This window comes from Patagioenas fasciata, chromosome 5 (genome assembly GCF_037038585.1).
Source record: "Patagioenas fasciata isolate bPatFas1 chromosome 5, bPatFas1.hap1, whole genome shotgun sequence".
In the NCBI taxonomy this organism is placed as follows: Eukaryota; Metazoa; Chordata; class Aves; order Columbiformes; family Columbidae; genus Patagioenas; species Patagioenas fasciata.
In genome coordinates this window covers 11,459,733-11,479,297 of record NC_092524.1, presented here as the reverse complement: position 1 = coordinate 11,479,297, position 19,565 = coordinate 11,459,733, and the positions used below count along the sequence as shown (strand labels likewise).

Genomic DNA, 19,565 nt, shown 5'->3' with positions numbered 1-19,565 from the left:
TAAAATCATAACGTAAGAATTGTGAGGCGTCTGTGTTGTTTGTTGGTTTTGTTTGTTTGTTTTGAAAAATGACAGTGTATTAGAAAAACCAACAAACAAATAAACAACCCACCAAAATACTAAATCAGGCTGCTTCTCAGCCTGAAAACCTCACCAACAAACAAGAAAACAATTTGCCACCTCTGCTGACTTTAGAAAGCCACCAGACAAGATTGGACTCAAGACTGACGCACATTTTAAAATACTTTTAAAGTGTGAGTAGCAAAGTGGTTTATTACTCTGTTTATCTATTATTTCACCACGAAAAATAAAAGAACGGCCAACTTACTTATAATTAATTCAGTGCTACCAAATCACAGACAGGTACACTAAACCAGCAGAGGGCAATAGAATTCTAGAATTTTACAAAATTGGGATGTAATTCTGGATGCAGCTTTATTTATTATATACGTTATCTGGCAAAAGTGACTTAAACATCTAACTACTTTAATCCCAGATTCCTGAAGATCATACATAATTTACTATATATTACTTAAAGCCATACAGAATATCTCCATGATTTCTATATAGATATGTCAAGAGAGACAGATATATGCTAATACACAGATACAGATACACATAACATTAAATAATGCACAAAAACATACTTCTCCTATCTCCAAAGAGATTACAAAAAGATTCACAAAGTTCTGCTATATGCGGAACACACTAAGGAAATGAAAATAATCTTGAATGAAGAATGTTCAGAACCCGCAAAAAAGAAAGTGAGAAATATTTTCACACCAGAAATTCGCAATTTTAAATTAGGTTAAGTTCCAAGCAGTGGATAAGAAATACGTTGATTTTCCCCCATCTACAGAATATTCAAGTATTTTTAAAAAATCTAATTTCATTCTAGAGATTACCATGACTCTATTCATCAAGATTTAATTCCATTAGTTAAGTTACAGATTTCACAAATTCTCAGTTGTAGTGTTGAATCCATCTGCATCATTTTTGAAACTGTGACATAGCTATTTTGAAAATCTTCTAAAATGTCACCATGTTCCTTTGGCATCAGTTGGTTCAGCAGTGAGAATGCACCCGGGTGACTGCGTTGGAATGGTGGTGTTGGCTCTGCCCACAAAGAGCATCTCCCAGCAACAAAGATGTTTTCCAGGTTCTATGCTGAGAAACGAGCCAACCAACCAACCCTGTAAATCTCAGGAGTTTATGCTTTTATTTATATTCTGAAAGTGGTCCTAAGATTTACTGATGACCTGATACGAAATTTAAAGCCTAGTTCATAGAGCATCTCAGTAATCCTCAAAATGGTAATAAAGTAATTATTTTCAAGTTCTTTTGTCACTTCCTTCTAGTATTTCTTTAATTACGGTTTTCCTTCTTCAGCTTTCTCCGTCTTCAGTGGTAAAAATCTCTCTGAAATTATCTCAGTATACAGCATTTCCTTATCTGAAGAAACTGTTAAAACAAGAGTCTTCAAGTAGGCCTCAAGAACAGGATCAGCAAAATAGTCAGAAAGATATAAGAATATAATACAGAATATAAATTGCAAATTAATAATAAAAATATATATAATAGCAGTAGATTTCATCTTCGCAATACAAATTATATATTCTACATCATTCGGAGAGGATCGGCAAAAATGGGAAGAGCAATATGATGAAGAATAACATATGAGAAACCTGTATCTATTGCACTCTGAGGGAAGTCATTTAAAAGATTAAATGAAGATCCAGTCTCATCAACAGGCAAAGAATTATTATGGTGGTGCTGGATGCAAGTGCATGACCAGGATACCATAAGGAAGTCTTCTGCCAAATCACAGGATCCAGATATAGCATGAGGAACAGGAGAGATACAACATCTGCCAAATAAATTCTTACTGGCAGGAGTGTTTCGAACTAAGGACAAAGAGCTGATGTGGTATTCATAAGCTCAGCAAACCAGTGGTGAATCAGAAGAAGAGAAGATGAGTATCTTAACAAGAATTTTAACTGTAGGAACTATTATGAAAGATAAAGCAGCAAGTGGATAAAATGCAGGGATGTGGATGAAAACAGCAGTAGCAGATACTAACTTCAATTATGGGCTTGAATCATCGAGAGCATAACAATGTGTAAGAGTGAAGGGGGAAACTGTAAGACAGGAAAGCTTTTGTGACACTCTAAATTTTTAGTCAAGCCCAGTTTAAATTGTTGGTGAGATATCTGGAATGGCAATACAGAAATTCCCACAAAAGCAGGCGATATACGTAAAAATACTAGCAACTTATCTCCCCTACCATCTGTAAGCATTTGTTCTCTTCTGGAAACATAAAATAATGCTGCTCCAATCATGACAGATGATAATGCCTCAATGAAACTGAGTTAAATAAAAGAAATTGCATTTTGACAAAGAAAATTAAGTTCCAGTCTACTGGAATAAGGAGGTACTCATTGGGAGGTGAAGCTGAACTTACAGATATGGAAAATGCATGGGACTCAGTTACTTCAGATTTACATTCCTTCACTTCAAGGTCAGAAGCTTTACCAAAAATTTTAATTAAACCAGCAGAAATTCTTTCATGGTGAAGATTTTAAATGAAGCAGTATTTCTGTAACACTGTAATCCCTCCTAGAAATAACAACAACGTAGAGAGATGGGCTATAACCAAATTAAAATTGCTGCAGTCAAACCAGAATTCTGTATCATTGCTAGAAAATGAGTTCAAGTAGAACCAAGAATAGTTACAAATTATGTAATCCAATGCTTGTGGGAATACAATGGAAAGGTTTCTGCTTATTCTAGGAGTCAGTTCCTCTCTTAAAGAACTAAACATTTACTACAACATTTATCTTTACTTCTTATTTGAATTGGGGAAGAGTGGGCAGGTTTTTTTGTTGTTTTTGTTTGTTTGTTTGTTTTTTCCTGACCAAGTACTTCCTCCCACAAACCACTAAGGAAAGGAATTGCAGATTGCAAAGTTCTTTAAAATGTTTCTCAAGATGTTATCATTCTGGGAAAGCAAGGTTCTTCAACAGAGCAACTTTACTACAGTAATTCATTTCAAAAATTCCTTGTAATGACACATGTTAAAAAAATCCTGCAGTTGGTCTCTCCCAGTAATGTGCTAAACCCTCCTATTACACTTCCCTGTTTTATTTCATCCAGATTACTTTTCACCTAAAAGCAGTTTTGGAAGTGAGATCTGGTCTACCTGCAAAGACATAAAATCTGTTCTACAGGCATGTATTATGTGTTTATTCACAACCAAACTACACTAATGAAAATCTTAAGGATCAAAGACAACATTTTGGCATCTGTGTTTGCAAGTGATACTGCAAAACCACTCAACCAGCGCTAACAAGAATCCCCAGATTCCTGTTTTAACTTTATCCTGGTTTTGTCTGGCATAGAATTAATTTTATTGCTAGTAGCTGGTATAGTGCTGTGTTTTGGGTTTAGAATGAGAATAATGTTGATCATACACTGATGTTTTAGTTGCTGCTAAGTAGTCAAGGACTTTTCAGCTTCTCATGTCATCCTCCCAGGTACACAAGAAGCTGGGAGGGGGCACAGCCAGGACAGCTGACCCAAACTGGCCAAAGAGATATTCCATACCATATGATGTCATGCTCAGTATATAATTTGGGGGAAGGTGGTTGGAGGAATCACTGCTTGGGGACAGGCTGAACAAGTATTGATCACCAGGTGGTGAGCAACTGCATGGTGCATCACCTGTTATTGTTGTTGTTGTTATTATTATTATTGTTATTATTTTCCTTTCTGTCCTACTAAATGGTCTTTGTCTTAATTTAGGAGCTTTCCTTTTTTTTCCGATTCTCTCCTCCATCCCACTGGGGATATGAACGAATGGTTGTGTGTGGTGTTTAGCTGCTTGCTGGGTAAAACGAACAAGAAACTTTAAAAATATTTTTGCTTTTACAAAAAAAAAAAAAATTACTGAACTATAATCTTTATATGGAAGGAACTTATAGTGGATTTAATAAAAACCCTTGACTGGAAGAGTGTTTGGAAATATTAACAGAACTTTGACCATCACCTTACTATTCTCTTGCATGACCCCACTCCTATTCATAAGCACCTGCCAAGTAATCACATTATCCTCTCTCAAAATTCAATAAGAAACTGCTTTTATGTCCCGTCTATAAAAGCTTTAGCTGTAGTTAACACACTGGTGGACAGAAGCACCAACAATATTGGTGACTAATACTGCACCACAGCTTCCTTGCAGTGCCTCAAACTGTCTGGCTTCAAGTATTATTATTTATTTCAAATTCATATTGCAAGCTCTTGAGGATAAGGATCTTTGTGTGCATTTGTACAAAAGCAAGACCAGCAGTTCTGGTCCATAATTATGGCTCCTGGATCCTCCAGTAATGCAAATAATGCTAATATACACATTGATGATGTTGTAAAATAACTTAAATCAATCTTTTGCCTGTCAACTTGGATATGTGCAAAATGAGTAAGATGTCTGAAAGAAGAATTGTTTAATGAGACAATACATGGAAATGCAATCTATGTATTAAATTAAGATTTTAAAATCTAGCTTATACTGTAAACATACTGTGTGGTGTTTTAAGTTACACTTGCATCAGAAGTCTAGGAACTGACCTCGATGTGAAGGATAAAAATGTATTTTTTCCTTACAAAACATGAATAATGTGAAAGGATTAACATCCAACCCTACCCCTGCAAAAAGGGCACGTATGTCCTGACCTTTTACACTTTTCACTAACGTTACCACTCACTCATTCCTAACAAGCCAGACTGGTATCCAAGTTGAAACATTACAATCTCTGCTGATAAAAAGCAGCATTAGGGCTCTGAGAGAGAAAGAACAGCATCATCCAATGATGAAAGCTAACACATATTCTTTTGATACTTATTACTTCATTTGAAGAACTGCAGAAAAAACTGCCTTCTCTCCTGTGTAATGTCCTTAAATGCACTGCTGCTTGTTTTAGAAGAGTTATGTAAAAAATAGGAACCACTTAAAGTTCACCTACACATTTTTTCTTTCGTGGTTCAGCATCTTCCATAGTATGCACTATAAGATACAGGCATGTTCTTGCTGGTTTTTAAGCATACAACTTCATGCATTTCTACATTTGAGGAATTACCATTCTGAGAATGGATGAGTAAGTATAGTATTGAAAATAATGTTATTTAACACAATTTCAGTCACAAAAACATTTGCATAGACTAAGATAGTATCAGAACTGGCAGAATAGAGATACAAGAAGAAAATTAATGGAAGCAGACAAAACTTCTTGCCAAGACAATAATGGAAGCCTTTCAGGATGGGAGTTTCCTAAATTAAAGCCAATGATTCAAGAGTGGAGAATTTTAAAGTGGAAGTGATTTCATCCCAAGCACACCAAAGTACGACAGAAATGTCTAGAAGGAAAAACAGCAACAGGACAGACTGAAAATATTTCAGTATAGAAAGCTAATGCATTACAGGAAGTCTTTCTAGCTTTATAGAAGATTAACAGCATGCTGATGTTTCCGAGAATTACTTGTGCCAATAGCAATTGTGCAGAAATACAAGTTAAGAATGAAAACTCAAACGTCAAAAGCCCACTAATTTTGCTCTTCAAAAGTAACTGCGTCATTCACTAACCTTATGCAAGTCCCTGGTATTTACACTAATTCTAAAATACATTATTATTTGTTATAAACAGAGATAATATTCCACTGTGTTTCACAGTACAGTTGGATCAATATTCCACTTATTCCAGTTGATACTAACTGTAAAATTTGCAAGATAAAGACATAAAACCGGAATCCATTCTTCTCCCATCATCACAGATTTCCACATCAGCCTTACATTAGGAAGCTTCTCTGCGACTTCATAGCTGATGCTACACAACAGGGAGCATGTTCCAAATTATGATGTGTCTGTTACATAACTAACCTTGGATTGGGTCTCTCTTGGAAAAGCATTTGATGGTAATAGTCAAAATATGATAAACTACTCCGAATTTCTCTAGCACTGCCTCTTTAATCTTCAGAGAAAGCCTTTATCCTTATAACTGGGAATCCTTCCCACACCTAACAGGTTCTGGAGTAAAGTCGTCATTTATTTAGGCATTTCAAGGAGTAAAGGCTTTCTTCCATTGGACGTCTGTCATAACTGTTACCGAAAATATGGTAATTCATTTGAACTAGAAAAAGTACACTCTCAAATGAATTTCATTTTATTACTATGCTATGCAAAGGAGCACATATATTTCACTGTGGAAAACATCAATAATTATTTATATTGGTGTCTTAACATGGAATACTTCCAGACTTGCATTTTATCATTATCTTAATTTTTCTTTCTTAAGTCACAATTTTGTACTCACCTTGAAGATTATTTTTAAAAAAACGCTAAACAAACTTAAACAAAACCCACTTTAAATAAACACGGACTAATGTATTTTTCATCTAGAAAACGCTACTGGGATAATTCCTAAGATGACTGGAATAAATGTTCTGTACTATATTAAAAAGTGTTAAGTAAAATGATTAAACAAATTTTGGTAATCTTTTAAAAACACTGAATAAAGCGATCCTCCTATTTTATGTAATTCTATTTCCTTCTCAATAGAGAAAGGCATAGGTGTGTGGATTACAAATGATAAATGGGCAGACATGCAGACGAACAATCAAACAATAGCTAAGGATTTCATCTAGCACTAGCCTGCAAAATGCTTTTCATTGCAAGTTCTAGAACAAAATCAGCATCACTATCCAACTAAAATATTATTCAAAAATTGGTGGTTCACAAACAATTAAAAAAAAAAAAAAGTCAATCCTTCCCTCCATCCTCCCAATAATTACATAATTTGGTCACATAAAATTATGAGTCAGTCTCCAATGCATCTCACAGCATTACACTAGATGACAAATGTCAGGGTTAATATAATACATCCTATGTGTGAGACACTTCAGCGCATTTGGGTTGTTTTTGCTGAAACCAGATCAGCGCTCTCCAAGTGTACAGGAAGCCATTAAAACCAACAAATGACTCTGAAATGTAAATTAAATACTTGTGATTTTGAAAAATTATACTGCTCTGTCTACTGCAATTTAAATAAATGCTCATGTATAAAATATATATGTTCACTCAAGATTACTACACAGAACAAATTCTACTTTCAGAACAGTATATTTTTATTATGCCACTTCCTGTATTCAAACACAGGTGATCAGAACTGTCACTTCTGAATGCCAAGTAACAAAAATTTCCAGATGCATTACTATCGACTATGTAATGTGGTAGAAACGGGAACATGGATGACTATACACAACTGAAGGATACAATTTTAATTACCAAATTTTGAAAAAAAAAAAATCCCCTGGAAGTGAGAACATTGTATTACAATCTGCACACTCAGGTTCTGCAAGGGTTGAGGGGTGCAAGAAGGAATGTTTGATCTGACTGCCAAACCTCATCTTGGCTGAAAAGGGAGGAAAGATGGAGACTTGGCACAGAACAACAGTGAGGACAAGAGATTTGCCCCCTCTGCTTGTTGTCCATCAGACAGGCTGAAACTGGTGCCTGCCACTGATCACCACTTCTGCTGCACACTAAACCTTCGAGAAATGCACTGCAGCTACACGACATCTTGCCACAATGGCAAAGAGACATAACTGAAACAAGACTGTCCGAATACCGTGAATGTCACAGAGCCAGGTCACGACTGTCAAACTGTCTTCCTTGATGAGTTAATAAAATGAAAATATTATTAAGATATAACCTTTTCATCTTGTCCTTTCTTCCCACATTTAGAAAAAGACCTATTTTCTGCAGCACCAGGGAATACTACATTTCTATTCTATACACAGAAAAAGTGATCGCATACCAAATAAGCATGGGTCATCCCTACCAAAAAAACATGGAAAAATTCTTTTATCTTCATGTATAAATACATTTTATTTATATTGTTTCAATTTAAACAAAATTCCAACAGTATTACTAATGGTAAACTAAACCCTTTTTCTAAACCAGAAGCAAAAGATGTGTTTGTTTTTCTGACATTAACAGTACCCATCAAAGTCTACTGTCACTGATGAGTCACATTTTACTAGCAGTTCATGTCCAATATTTAAAATTTTTGAAAAGCATTGTGACTATTTTTTCTAGAAAAATTCAATTATTTCTCCAGGCCACAAATATGCAACCAGTACTGACTTCCTGTCTATGAATTTAATCCCACCAGCTACGAGTGCAATCAAATCCTGCCTGATCAAGTTTCACAACAGATCACTCACCAGACTTCAGGAGCTGGAATTCTGACATTTCACCAGACAGCCCAAGAGCTGATAGCATGCTGTACACAGAGTGATGTTTCTTGTTATTTTAATTAGATACATGTAGAAATACCCTAGACCAATCTTTACACAAGCAAAGACATCTTGTCTGTCTCACAAGACCTGTTAGATCATTCAAGCTTGTTCCTTTCTATGTATTTTTTACTGTTTTCCCAATAATATTTTAATATACCTCAAGGCTAGAGAATTCACTGCTTCATGAGAAGACAATACCAGAATCTAACCAACACCACCTCTAGGATTATGTTTCTCTTACTACTCAGTTTCTTGGTTTCATTTGCCAGACTTACAGGAAAACACATCTTTCTTATCATTTATACACCTCAAACACTTGGTGTCTGCACTATGTGTGGCCACATACAGTAAATCTATTTAGGAAGAACAGGTAATTGTCTCATTAGTGCACTGCTTTGTGTTAGGTAAAAAAAATGAAACTTAACATTTCATATACACAATAGGTCTTTCACAAAGGAACTGTGATGTTGTGTAACAACAACTTATTTCATTTGAACGGGAATTACATTAACAATAAAATGCTGTGACATGAAATCCCATCATAATTTCCCATCAAAGTGCTATAGCGAACATAGATTGTTAAAATATACATTTGACTGATATAACTCTGCAACATTTTTAGATGTATAGGCTTTCTCACTGGTAACTCAATTTGGAATACCACCTGTACAGTAATACCAATGCACACACAAATCAAATTCTGGTCTACTGGCTACCAAGAACACTGTGCAGTTTCAACAAGGCTAGGTGAAATAATATTTAATATGCTGCTGGCATTAAACATGGTATCCTGCTAATAAAAACTTCAATAAAAACAAGTACATACTACTTCACCATTTTTTGGAATGCAGAAACACAATCACACTTGTAGCTGAAGACAGACAGTTCTGCATACTGAAGCAACAGGATTGGAATAACTACGCTCTACCTATAAAAAAATGAAATGCAGCTTCAAGTGTGTGTGTGCATGTGCATGTGAATGTAAACTACACTCTATATAGTAATTAAATAAAATTGACAAGCAACTCAGCAGAAAAGGCCACGACATAGTTTGACAGTGCAAACATACCAGTTTTCCTGAAGGTATTTTAATAAAAGACAAATAGTCCCCCAAATGACCTTAATTTTAGTTTGTACATTCCTCTGGACTTATCAGAGACAGAACAGCAATATGCTGTGTTAAGCAACAAAACTTTAATTAGTCTATCTAAGATTTCAGTAAAGGGAAACCCAGTGAAAAGAGAACTTGTAAACTGTTAATACATTAAAAAGCAGGAAGCTCAAGGGAGAAAAGTAGAGCAGCAGGATTTGGTACTATTTCTCCCCAAAACAGGAGAAGAGGATCATTAGTTTAGTGTAACTCTAGAGCAGGAACCCCTGAAAGGGTTATAGAGATGTTAAAGGGTTGAAAAATGCCACCCATTTTTCTTAAATTAATGAATACTGATATAGAACATTGTTTCTACGCAGGTTCATGCCAGGTAGAACACACTTACTCCAGTCTAGGATACTACCTTGAAAACCTCTAGAGAAAATGAAAAATGCTGCAAAATGTTTAATTTTTGCTTGAATTTGAAACAGAACCTTAAACTGTTAATTTTAACTAATCACTGCAAAGTTTGTCCACTGATCTTGTGTTCTGAACAACACAGTTCGTGTTCAGTAGGAATAGTTTCATATCAAAATAAGTACTTTTGCCAAAGAATTGTATCTAATGGGACATACCAAAGGGGGCCATCATTGAACCTGAGGATTAGATCTGGGAAAAACAAAATTCTTTTTCTATTATGCATTAACAGCTGGCTTTTGTAAGTTAGCAGTCAGGTTACTTTAATTTTTAATTCAGGTCTGGAACACTAAAAAAAAGATCATGTTTCTTACATCCGGGGGGTCAGAGTTTTCTGAGTGTATAGGTTATTACACAAAAGATTTCAGAGAACTTTTTGTGAGAGAAATGGTGTGAGACCTCAGTACTCCTACCAAAAATACAAGCATAAAGAAGAAATTACTTAAAGATATTCTATATTCAATCCAGCTTTTGGCTCCCCTTGATTATGAAAATAAAACTTATTGAAGCTTATTTCAACACTGTTCAACTACTCTGTGCAAAAAAGAGTGGTATTATTTCTACTGCCTTTTTTTTGCTACTTGAGTAAACTTTACCAAATGAGGAATCTAACCAAACTGCTACAACACCCCAAAATACTCTCTGTACCTCCCAACATAAAGAGCTATGTGGACTTTCTTGGAAATTTTTATTAGAAGAACTAAAAATCAGAAAATAAAACGAAACTAAAGTCAACCTTTCTTCATAATGTAGGATGAATGCAGTAATAAGAAGAAAATAGGGAAATGGAAAACATAGCTCATTAGCTCTTTCTCCAAATTAGGTATTAGTGGCAGCAACAAATGACAAACAACTCATGATTCTACTACTCAAGGACTTAAAAGAGGTTGAACAAAAAAAAGATGAACTTGTAATTAACGATGGGAGAAAGTTTATTTGCTGGATTGAAAAACTTCATGTCTTACCACACTAGCTTATATAAGAGAATGAACATATTCTGTAGACTCCAGAAAGCAACCTTGTGGTATTATGTACAGCTCTAAAGTAAAGCCCATTTAACTACAACTTTTTCAAAGATCAAATGCAATGCAAGAAAAGAAAAAAAAAAAACAACCATAACACAAAAAACCCACAAGAAATTGAAAACAAATATATGGCTAAAACAAACTGAAATTAACAACTACACAGACTGAAAACTTAACATGTACCTTTTGGCCGATGCTTAACATGCGAAATTAAACAAAAAAGCACCTTATTAAAGTTTTTTCACAGGAATATCAGAAATTGTTCTTTTCAGTTATTTTTATTGCCTAGTTATAATTCAATGATAATTCTCTAACCCATTATATAAACCAGCATTTATTTCTGGTTAAATTTTTCACAATCATCATCACCCAATAGTTTAATTCTGAAGCAATGTCCATAATACCCTATGAAAAGTTTTCCACTGACATCAATGAATTTTACAAAGAACCACCTAACCTGCCTGTTCTGTCATCACTTTCTTCATTTTAACAATGCATGTAATGTAAATAAATACAAAATCGAGTGGTTTTCAACAAAAACTCACCCTATAAAAAGCAGTTGTCAGGGGTAGCAATGCTGCAGCAATGGTATATTCTTCCGAAGATGAACAATCCTTCAAGAAAAACATATGAAGAAAATAAGCAAAACCATTTTCAATATCATAAATTGTAATTTAATTTCTGCCTTATGGAGTCCCTCTGGTATCTTTTCTATACACAATATAAGTTCTAATCACTTGATATCATGTAGAATAACATATATTCATGTGTGCGTGTCTGTGTTCACATAAATATCTTCTGCCTAATTCTGCTAGATAGGTAATGCTATGATACTTCCCATTTAAGGAATTTATTAGCACCTTTGTCACTCCCGTGTCTGAAAGATAATTTCACCACCATGATCTGCATATAAAAACGAAAGTATTCCTTGTTGAGGAAACAATAAAAATGTAGCTTAATTCCATCTGGTTCAGCAGCAAACCTGACTAAATGGAAGTGATGTGATGACCAAAGAACGTACTTGCAAAGAGCTTACACAAAGAAATTGACATTTATTTCACATGAAATAATCACCTCACGGCCTCTACAAAAGTTTGGCACTAGGTTAACTTTAAAAGAAGATGAAAACCCATTCTCTTCGCAGCCTCGGAATGACTCACTCAACAATCAAGTGTGTCATTTGTGTCTCTCTAAGCTGAAAAGGGTACGACAAACTAAATGAACTAGTAATTACACTGATGAAAATAGTGATTTTATTATGGAAGTATTTTAAAAGAAACCAGAATTGGAATGTAACTTAATATTTAAAAAACAAACTACTTGCATTTTTAAGACTTAAAAAAAAAAAAAAAAAAAGAACAAAAAATACTCAACAAGACTTAAAAAAGTTATTTTCTTTTTTTAAAGTGTGTAGGTTTTTTTCATTAGTTCTTTTTCCTGGTACTGAAGAACACAATAATGCACATAATTCTGCGAGACAAATACATCACTGCTGTGCCCCTGGATGATGAATGGCAAAACAACATTTCCATTTGAACAATTCATTTCAAGATTTTTAACATTCATTCTTGCAACGGGCACTCTCCAAATCAAATCACACTCCTATTAACTATCTATAACATCCAACCAAATTCCAAAATTGAAACACCTCAAGTGTTTCCCTGACACACTTTTCCTTTATACCTTCATCTCATTTCAGAGTTCTCTAAAACACAGCAACTAGCAAAACGTTGGCACCACCCAACTGTGACAACACAAATAGAAAATCTGCATTACAGGAACAATCATGTTAAGGATCATTAGGATGTTTTTTGCATTCATCTCACTCTTCTTTCTTAAATGGCTGCTGAGTGATTCTGCTGGTTTAAAACAATCAGACCAAAAAACTCATCACAAGACTATTTTACTTCTCATGGACTTTAAAAGTGCATTTCATCCTTTGTGGTTTTCCAGCAATGAGTACTTCTACTATTTTAATCAAGCTCACCTAAATGGAACACCAATGCCCATGCACAGTACAGTACTATACAGTAGCATTTAGAAAACTACTGACATATGTATTCTCAAAAGGGGTACAACAAGTTAATAAATATGAAGCTGTATTTCTGCACAGTTACTGAAGGCTTCAAAATGTCTAACTCTGCATGTGTGCTAACTGTGCATGGAAAACACTTCACACTTCATAACACATTCCGATCCAGTAGAGGAAAACAGTGAGAAAAGTGGACACCAAGAAACTCAACATATGTTTTAATGATGCCTTTCAGTATGGTGGTATCTATATAAAAAACCCAAATTAGCTTGTAAGATGTCAAAACAGTAAGACTAAAGGACAGTGTCAGCTGGTTTTGATTTCCAATTTCTGCATTATTTTCTATTACTATCTATATCCTTGACCTCCATTTGGAATTTAGCACATGCATTTCTAGTTTAATAAAAAGATATGATAAATATTGTTAGTACTTTTTCACTTAATCAGAAAACTTCCCATTTAAAATGAGACTTTACAACCTTTAGGAATGCTCAACAGTTTTCAAATAAATAAATACCTTATTTCTGTATGTGCTTATTTATAACCAGGTATAAAATGATCCATCCTCATACTTTCAAATTATCTACCTAGTCCCTTAGCTCAAATTATTTGTAAAAGTTCTGACTTTTATCCAAAATATACATAAAAATATCTTTATAAAAACTGAGCAATGTATCTTCACCTAGAGAGCATTCAATACTCCAAGAGCTAACATATGTCTCAAAGATATATATCATCACCACATAAACAACACAGTAGATTATTTTTCCATTCCTTCTCTCAAGTATGAAATTCTCCACATATTTTATGTCAGCAATACCCCCTGGACTTGTAGTATGGAGGTATTATCTATTTTTTTTTCCTTCTCTAGCATGTGACAAGCAATGAAAAATTATCTCAGTTAGGAATAAACTATAATACTGCTGTTTTAAGAACAGTGACATTAATTGTCTATCTGCTTTGTAGCTGCATGACAGTATGGCACAGTTCAGAGAATCACAAAATCCTTTAGGTTGTAAAAGACCCTTAAGATCATCAAGGCCAACTATTAATCTAACACTGCCAAGCCCACCACCAAACCATGTCCCTAAGTGCCATATCTACACATCTCTAGGGATGGTGACTCCACCACTTCCCCGGGCAGCCTGTTCCAGTGCCTAACAACATGAAGAAAATTTTCCTAATATCCAATCTAAATTTCCCCTAGCACAACTTGAAGCCATTTCCTCTCGTCCTATCGCTTGTTACTTGGGTGAAGAGACCAACACCCTCCACGCTCGAACCTCCTTTCAGGCAGTTGCAGACAGCGATAAGGTCTCCCCTCAGCCTCCTTTACTCCAGGCTGAACAGCCCCAGTTCCCTCAGCCACTCTTCATCAGACTTGTGCTCACTTCCCTGGTCCTGCTGGCCATAATATTTCTGATACAAGCCAGGAGGCTGTTGGTCTTCTTGGCCACCTGGGCACACTGCTGGCTCCTGTTCAGCCACTGTCAATCAACACCCCCAGGCCCTTTTTGCCCAGGCAGCTTTTCAGCGACTCTTCCCCGAGCCTGTAGTGCTGCCTGGGGTTGTTGTGACCCAAGGGCAGGACCCGGCACTTGGCCTTGTTGAACATCATACAATTGGCCTCAGCCCATCGACCCATCTGGTCCAGATCCCTCTGTAGAGCACTCCTGCCCTCCAGCAGATCAACATTCCCACTCAACTTTGCCTGCAAACTTACTGAAGGTGCACTCAATCCTGCCATCCAGATCATCCATAAAGAAACAGAACTGGCCCCAATACCGAGCCCTGGGGAACACCACTCGTAACCGACTGCCAACTGGATTTAATTCCATCCACCACAATTCTTTGGGTCCGGCCCTTCAGCCGGTTCTTTACCCAGTGAACAGCACACCCATCTAAGCCATGAGCAGCCAGTTTCTCCAGCAGAATGCTGTGAGAAACGGTGTCAAAGGCTTTACTGAAATCTAGGTAGACAACATCCACAGCCTTTCCTGCATCCACTAAGCTGGTCACCTTGTCATAGAAGGAGATCAGATTAGTCAAGCAGGACCTGTTTTTCATAAACCCCTGCTGACTGGGCCTGATCACCTGGTTGTCGCAGACATGATATGTGATGGCCCTGAAGACAATCTGCTCCATAACCTTCCCTGTCACTGAGGTCAGACTACCAGGCCTGTAGTTCCCCAGATCCTCCCTCCAGCCCTTCTTGTAGATGGGTGTCACATTCGCCAACTTCCAGTCAATTGGCACCTCCCTGGTTAGCCAGGACTGCTGATAAATGATGGACAGTGGTTTGGTGAGCACCTCCGGCAGCTCCCTCAGAACCTTTGGGTGGATCCCATCTGGCCCCATAGACCTGTGCATGTCTAAGTGGTGTAGCAGGTTGCTAACAATTTCCCCTTGGATTATGGGGCCTTCATTCTGCTCCCCATCCCTTTCTTCCAGTTCAGGGGGCTAGGTACCCAGAGAACAACTGGTCTGGCTGTTAAAGGCTGAGGCAAAGAAGGCATTTAGTACCTCAGCCTTTTCTTCGTCCTTTGTCACTATGTTTCCCCCCACATTCATTAAAGAATGGAGATCTTCCTTAGCCCTCTTTTTGCTGCTAATGTATTTGTAGAAACATTTTTTATAATTGGGTTTTGGCCCTTCTAATTTTCTCTCTGCATAACCTTATTGCACCCTTGTAGTCCTCTTGAGTTGCCTGCCCCTTCTTTCAAAGATCATAATCTCTCCTTTTTTTCCCGAGTTCCAGACAAAGTTCTTTTGTCCTCCTGGCTCATTCTTTGGCACACGGGGACAGCTCACTCCTGGACCCTTAACACTTCCTTCTTGAAGAACAACCAGTGTTCCTGGACTCCCTCCCAAGGGACTCTGTCAATGAGCCTCCTAAACAGCCCCTAAGGTTAAGAGATGCTGCACTGAAATCTCACCATCTCAGTTTTCCAGGCAAACCAAAGTACTGGAAATGTCATATATGTATCGCATGCAATTAATTTAGACTCCTGACACAAGGAAATCCAGCTGCCTTATGTGTTATAATGCCTTTACCAATTGTGAAAAACATCTCTACTGCTACAGAAGCATACAAATTAAATACCATAAAACAGTTATAATTGTCTCCCTAATTTGCACAAAAGGAAGCTGAAAGACATCTGAGGAACAAAAATTACTCTCAGCAAATTCATTTCCTAAAACAAATGTCTTATGACAAGGAAATACAGACTTACACCATGCCATGTACAGAGTACTGCTTCGAATCCATGCCTAATTGAATGAAGACCTGGCACATTACTCTGGCCACACATTCAGATAATTACTGAAGTCTGTAGCAGATTAAAAGTGTTACAGTAATTCATGTCCATTTAAAACTAAACTGAATTGACAAGAGAATAATGAGAGTATTTTTCGTTACATTGCTTACTTTGATAATACATGTGATTTACTTTTATGTTCCGCTCTGTTTAAATACAAAGCAAAACTTTTGTGGTTAGATATTGTCATTACATTGCAGAACTGACAGCTAAGTTATGGATTTTGACCACTTGGATGGACACATGGGACCGCTGGTATCTAGAGAGGAGTGGCAACTCTTACCCTTCTCATTCTTGACTTCAGAACAAGTACTGACCCGAACTTTTCTTTGGAAAACACGGTATTGTATGTCATCATTAAGTTGAGGTGCTCTCCACAATCTGATTCTAGCCATGAACAGATGAGAAAAGTCACCCAGGTAAATGTTTCTCCTTGATCTGCTACTGAAGGTGCAGGCCCAGATTCAACAAAGCCCTTGAACCCTTTGATATCTCACTGACTACAAGGGCAAGTCAAAGGCAGTGAGGCACAGTAACTGTCAAGCACACACACACCTTCCCGAATAAGCTGCAGTAAATAATAACTGATACTTAGGGATTTCTGCTTTCTCTTAGTCACGTGATAAAAGTCTAGGAGAGATATATTCAATATCTGATAACATTTGGAGAACCATTTTCTTCTTAAATCTGTCTTGATAGTTTCATTAATTTCTGGTTCATACAGTATATTTCCAGTATTAAATCACATTCTGCTCTCGGTAGTAAGCTTTCCAAACATAGTCTAGAGAAATCTGAGAATGCTGAAAACTTAGGACCCAATTTTCCTCCAAATTCAGAAGCACTATAAATAAATGGAATTACCCACAGGCCTGATGAAATTAATGTAAACATGCAGTGAATGCGTTCAAACTAAAAAGCTACACATGGCAACACTTGATCCATACTTTTTTGGCAGTACAGTATGATGCAGGTATGCTCTACTAAAAATACTTCTCAAGTAAACCCTCAATGCTGCATTGTCCCTCTTGAGAAGAATTGAATGCTGTCAATTTTCAAGACCACCAAGAGCATTCATCACCATGCAAGACTAAGCTTATAACGAATCAAGAAAAAATGCCAGAAAATTTAGTCATATCTGTTTATAAAGCACTAAGACAAGAACTGTTAAGTCAGCACGTGTAAGGTAACCATAAAATATGTGCAGTACATTGGCTACAAATTACAGGTGTAATATTGGTTCCATATTCAAGAGATTAATTCAGTGGTGCCAGGATTTAATCCTTATGTGGGTAGAGTTTTACTTAATCATGGATTTTTTTATTGTTGATGCAGTTTATATTTTGGAAATACAAACTGTCAAACCTAATGCATAAGACTATTCTTTTCATCTAAAGCAGTAAGAGAATTCAGCAGTCCGGTTTAGAAAAAAATGCTTTGTTTGTTAAAGGAAATAGAGATTCATAATTTAGAACTGCAGTGTAATTCAAAACTAGAATAGAATTTTAATGAGCTGATTTCAGAAAACTCATTCATTTTCATTAGGTAAATTGAAAAAAGTTTATGCATCCATATATAATTTCTCAGCATAATTAAAAGCCAAGTAAATAAAATTACACTTCCACAATGTTCTGATTATATCTAATGTAATTATACACTGCCTTGAAAGAAAGGTGAAAAAAATAGCCCTATTTGGAATTTTTAATGTAACTTTAAAAAGTATTTAAACCACAAGTTTTAACTCCGCAGGTAAAGCCATCGTCTGGACCAATGGTCGAAACAACACATTTTGCTGGATTAAATGCCAATATGACACTAATTACTTACATTACTTAGTACTAACAGCATATAATTAACTTTAAAATGAAGTTTAGGATTTTCTTACTGAAAACATAAGCAAAATTGTGGTTTTTTCAGTGAAAATTTCTTCCTAAAATTTATATACAGTGTTGTCTAATGAAGTTAACATCACTGCTAGCCACTGCTCTGCTTTATAATGGGATCAAAGTTTTCTTTTTTCTTGCCACCAAAGGTGAAATAAAACCTTACTCAGACACCTACAATTTTGTTAAATGCAACTCTTCCGGGACTTGAGAAACAGGATGGAATCAGACATAGCTAGGAGGCCCATGCAGCTGACTACCTGTGGACTTCTGTATCTGTAGAACTACAAGAACCCACTCAAAACTTGGAAGACACTGTCTTCTGTAATTCTCATTACTTTAAAAACTTCTCATTTTGAGAGGGATATATACAGTCTTCCAAAATTATTCACTCACAAACCCTCTCTTCCTTCATAAATGACCCTAGCACATTTTACATGTTACTCGTTAACACAAGCTTTTAATTTAACTTTTGTTCTACCTAAAAAACACTGTTGCTGTAATTCTCAGTAAATAAACCCAAAAATGTACACTCTTATTGTCTATTTTTCCAGGTTTCTCACTGACCAGAATCACACTTCAGGCTTTTGAGGAGTAACTTCTCAGACTGCTACCTGGTTACTATCTGACAGCAGTGACTCAACAAAAAGTCCATATTAGACTTTAGATATAGACTTCACCTGTGCTCTGAATTATGCCAGATGGAATACTTTCCTCATTCTCTAAGGCCATTATGGTCGTGGCAAAGCAGAAGACAAAGGAACTGCACGCCAATCTGCTTGGACTTTGTGGTCTTTCTGCCTGACTAGAAGCCTTCATAATGACCATTTCGTTAAAGAACCTATCATGTCAGCAACAGGATGCAAGACGTGATAGGCCTGCCATTCCAGGTAGCAGGAGATCCAATTCCATCAGAAAAGGATTTCAGTTCCTGAAGGCCTTCATATTTGTTGTTACCTGGCCCCAAATTCTCATAGGTTTGTCTGTCCTTGAAACACAGTGCTATAAGGGACAGAATGCAATTGATGCAATTTAGATGGAATTACACAATGTTCATTGATTTTTAAGTTTCCTTTTGCTTTACTCCGCTTTGTCACAAGTTAATAAACAGAGCACATTTCTCTATGCAGTTCCTTTGCACTTCTCACAGCAAGCCAAAACAAGAAACATTTTACTCAAGGAAGAGCTGTCGAGTTCTCCTCCTCCCTTCTTAATAAATACAGTTCCGTCCACAGTTGAAATTAGTCATTTCCTCCTTCTCGTACGTAACAAATTATGTTTCAGAAATCAAGAACCTCAATTTTTATGTGCATAAATTACACATTCTTCACTGTATTTTTACTGTACCTCAAAAGCATAAAAACATTTAACTTCTTTTTGTAAGATACTGATAAACAC

The 19,565-nt window shown here is 36.2% G+C and overlaps 1 protein-coding gene across 11 annotated transcripts in view; it reads right to left on the bottom strand.

The window, feature by feature from the left end:
- The window catches only part of SBF2 (SET binding factor 2), a 268,580-nt gene that overhangs the window by 62,843 nt on the left and 186,172 nt on the right, over positions 1–19,565 (bottom strand). For 10 of the 11 annotated variants that reach the window (XM_065838442.2, XM_065838445.2, XM_071808910.1 and 7 more), the window contains one exon: positions 11,484–11,552. The exons of the other annotated variant lie outside the window; for it this stretch is intronic. In XM_065838442.2, the coding sequence (XP_065694514.1) occupies positions 11,484–11,552 (69 nt within the window). The remainder of the gene's footprint in view (positions 1–11,483; positions 11,553–19,565) is intronic. 11 annotated transcript variants of the gene reach the window in all.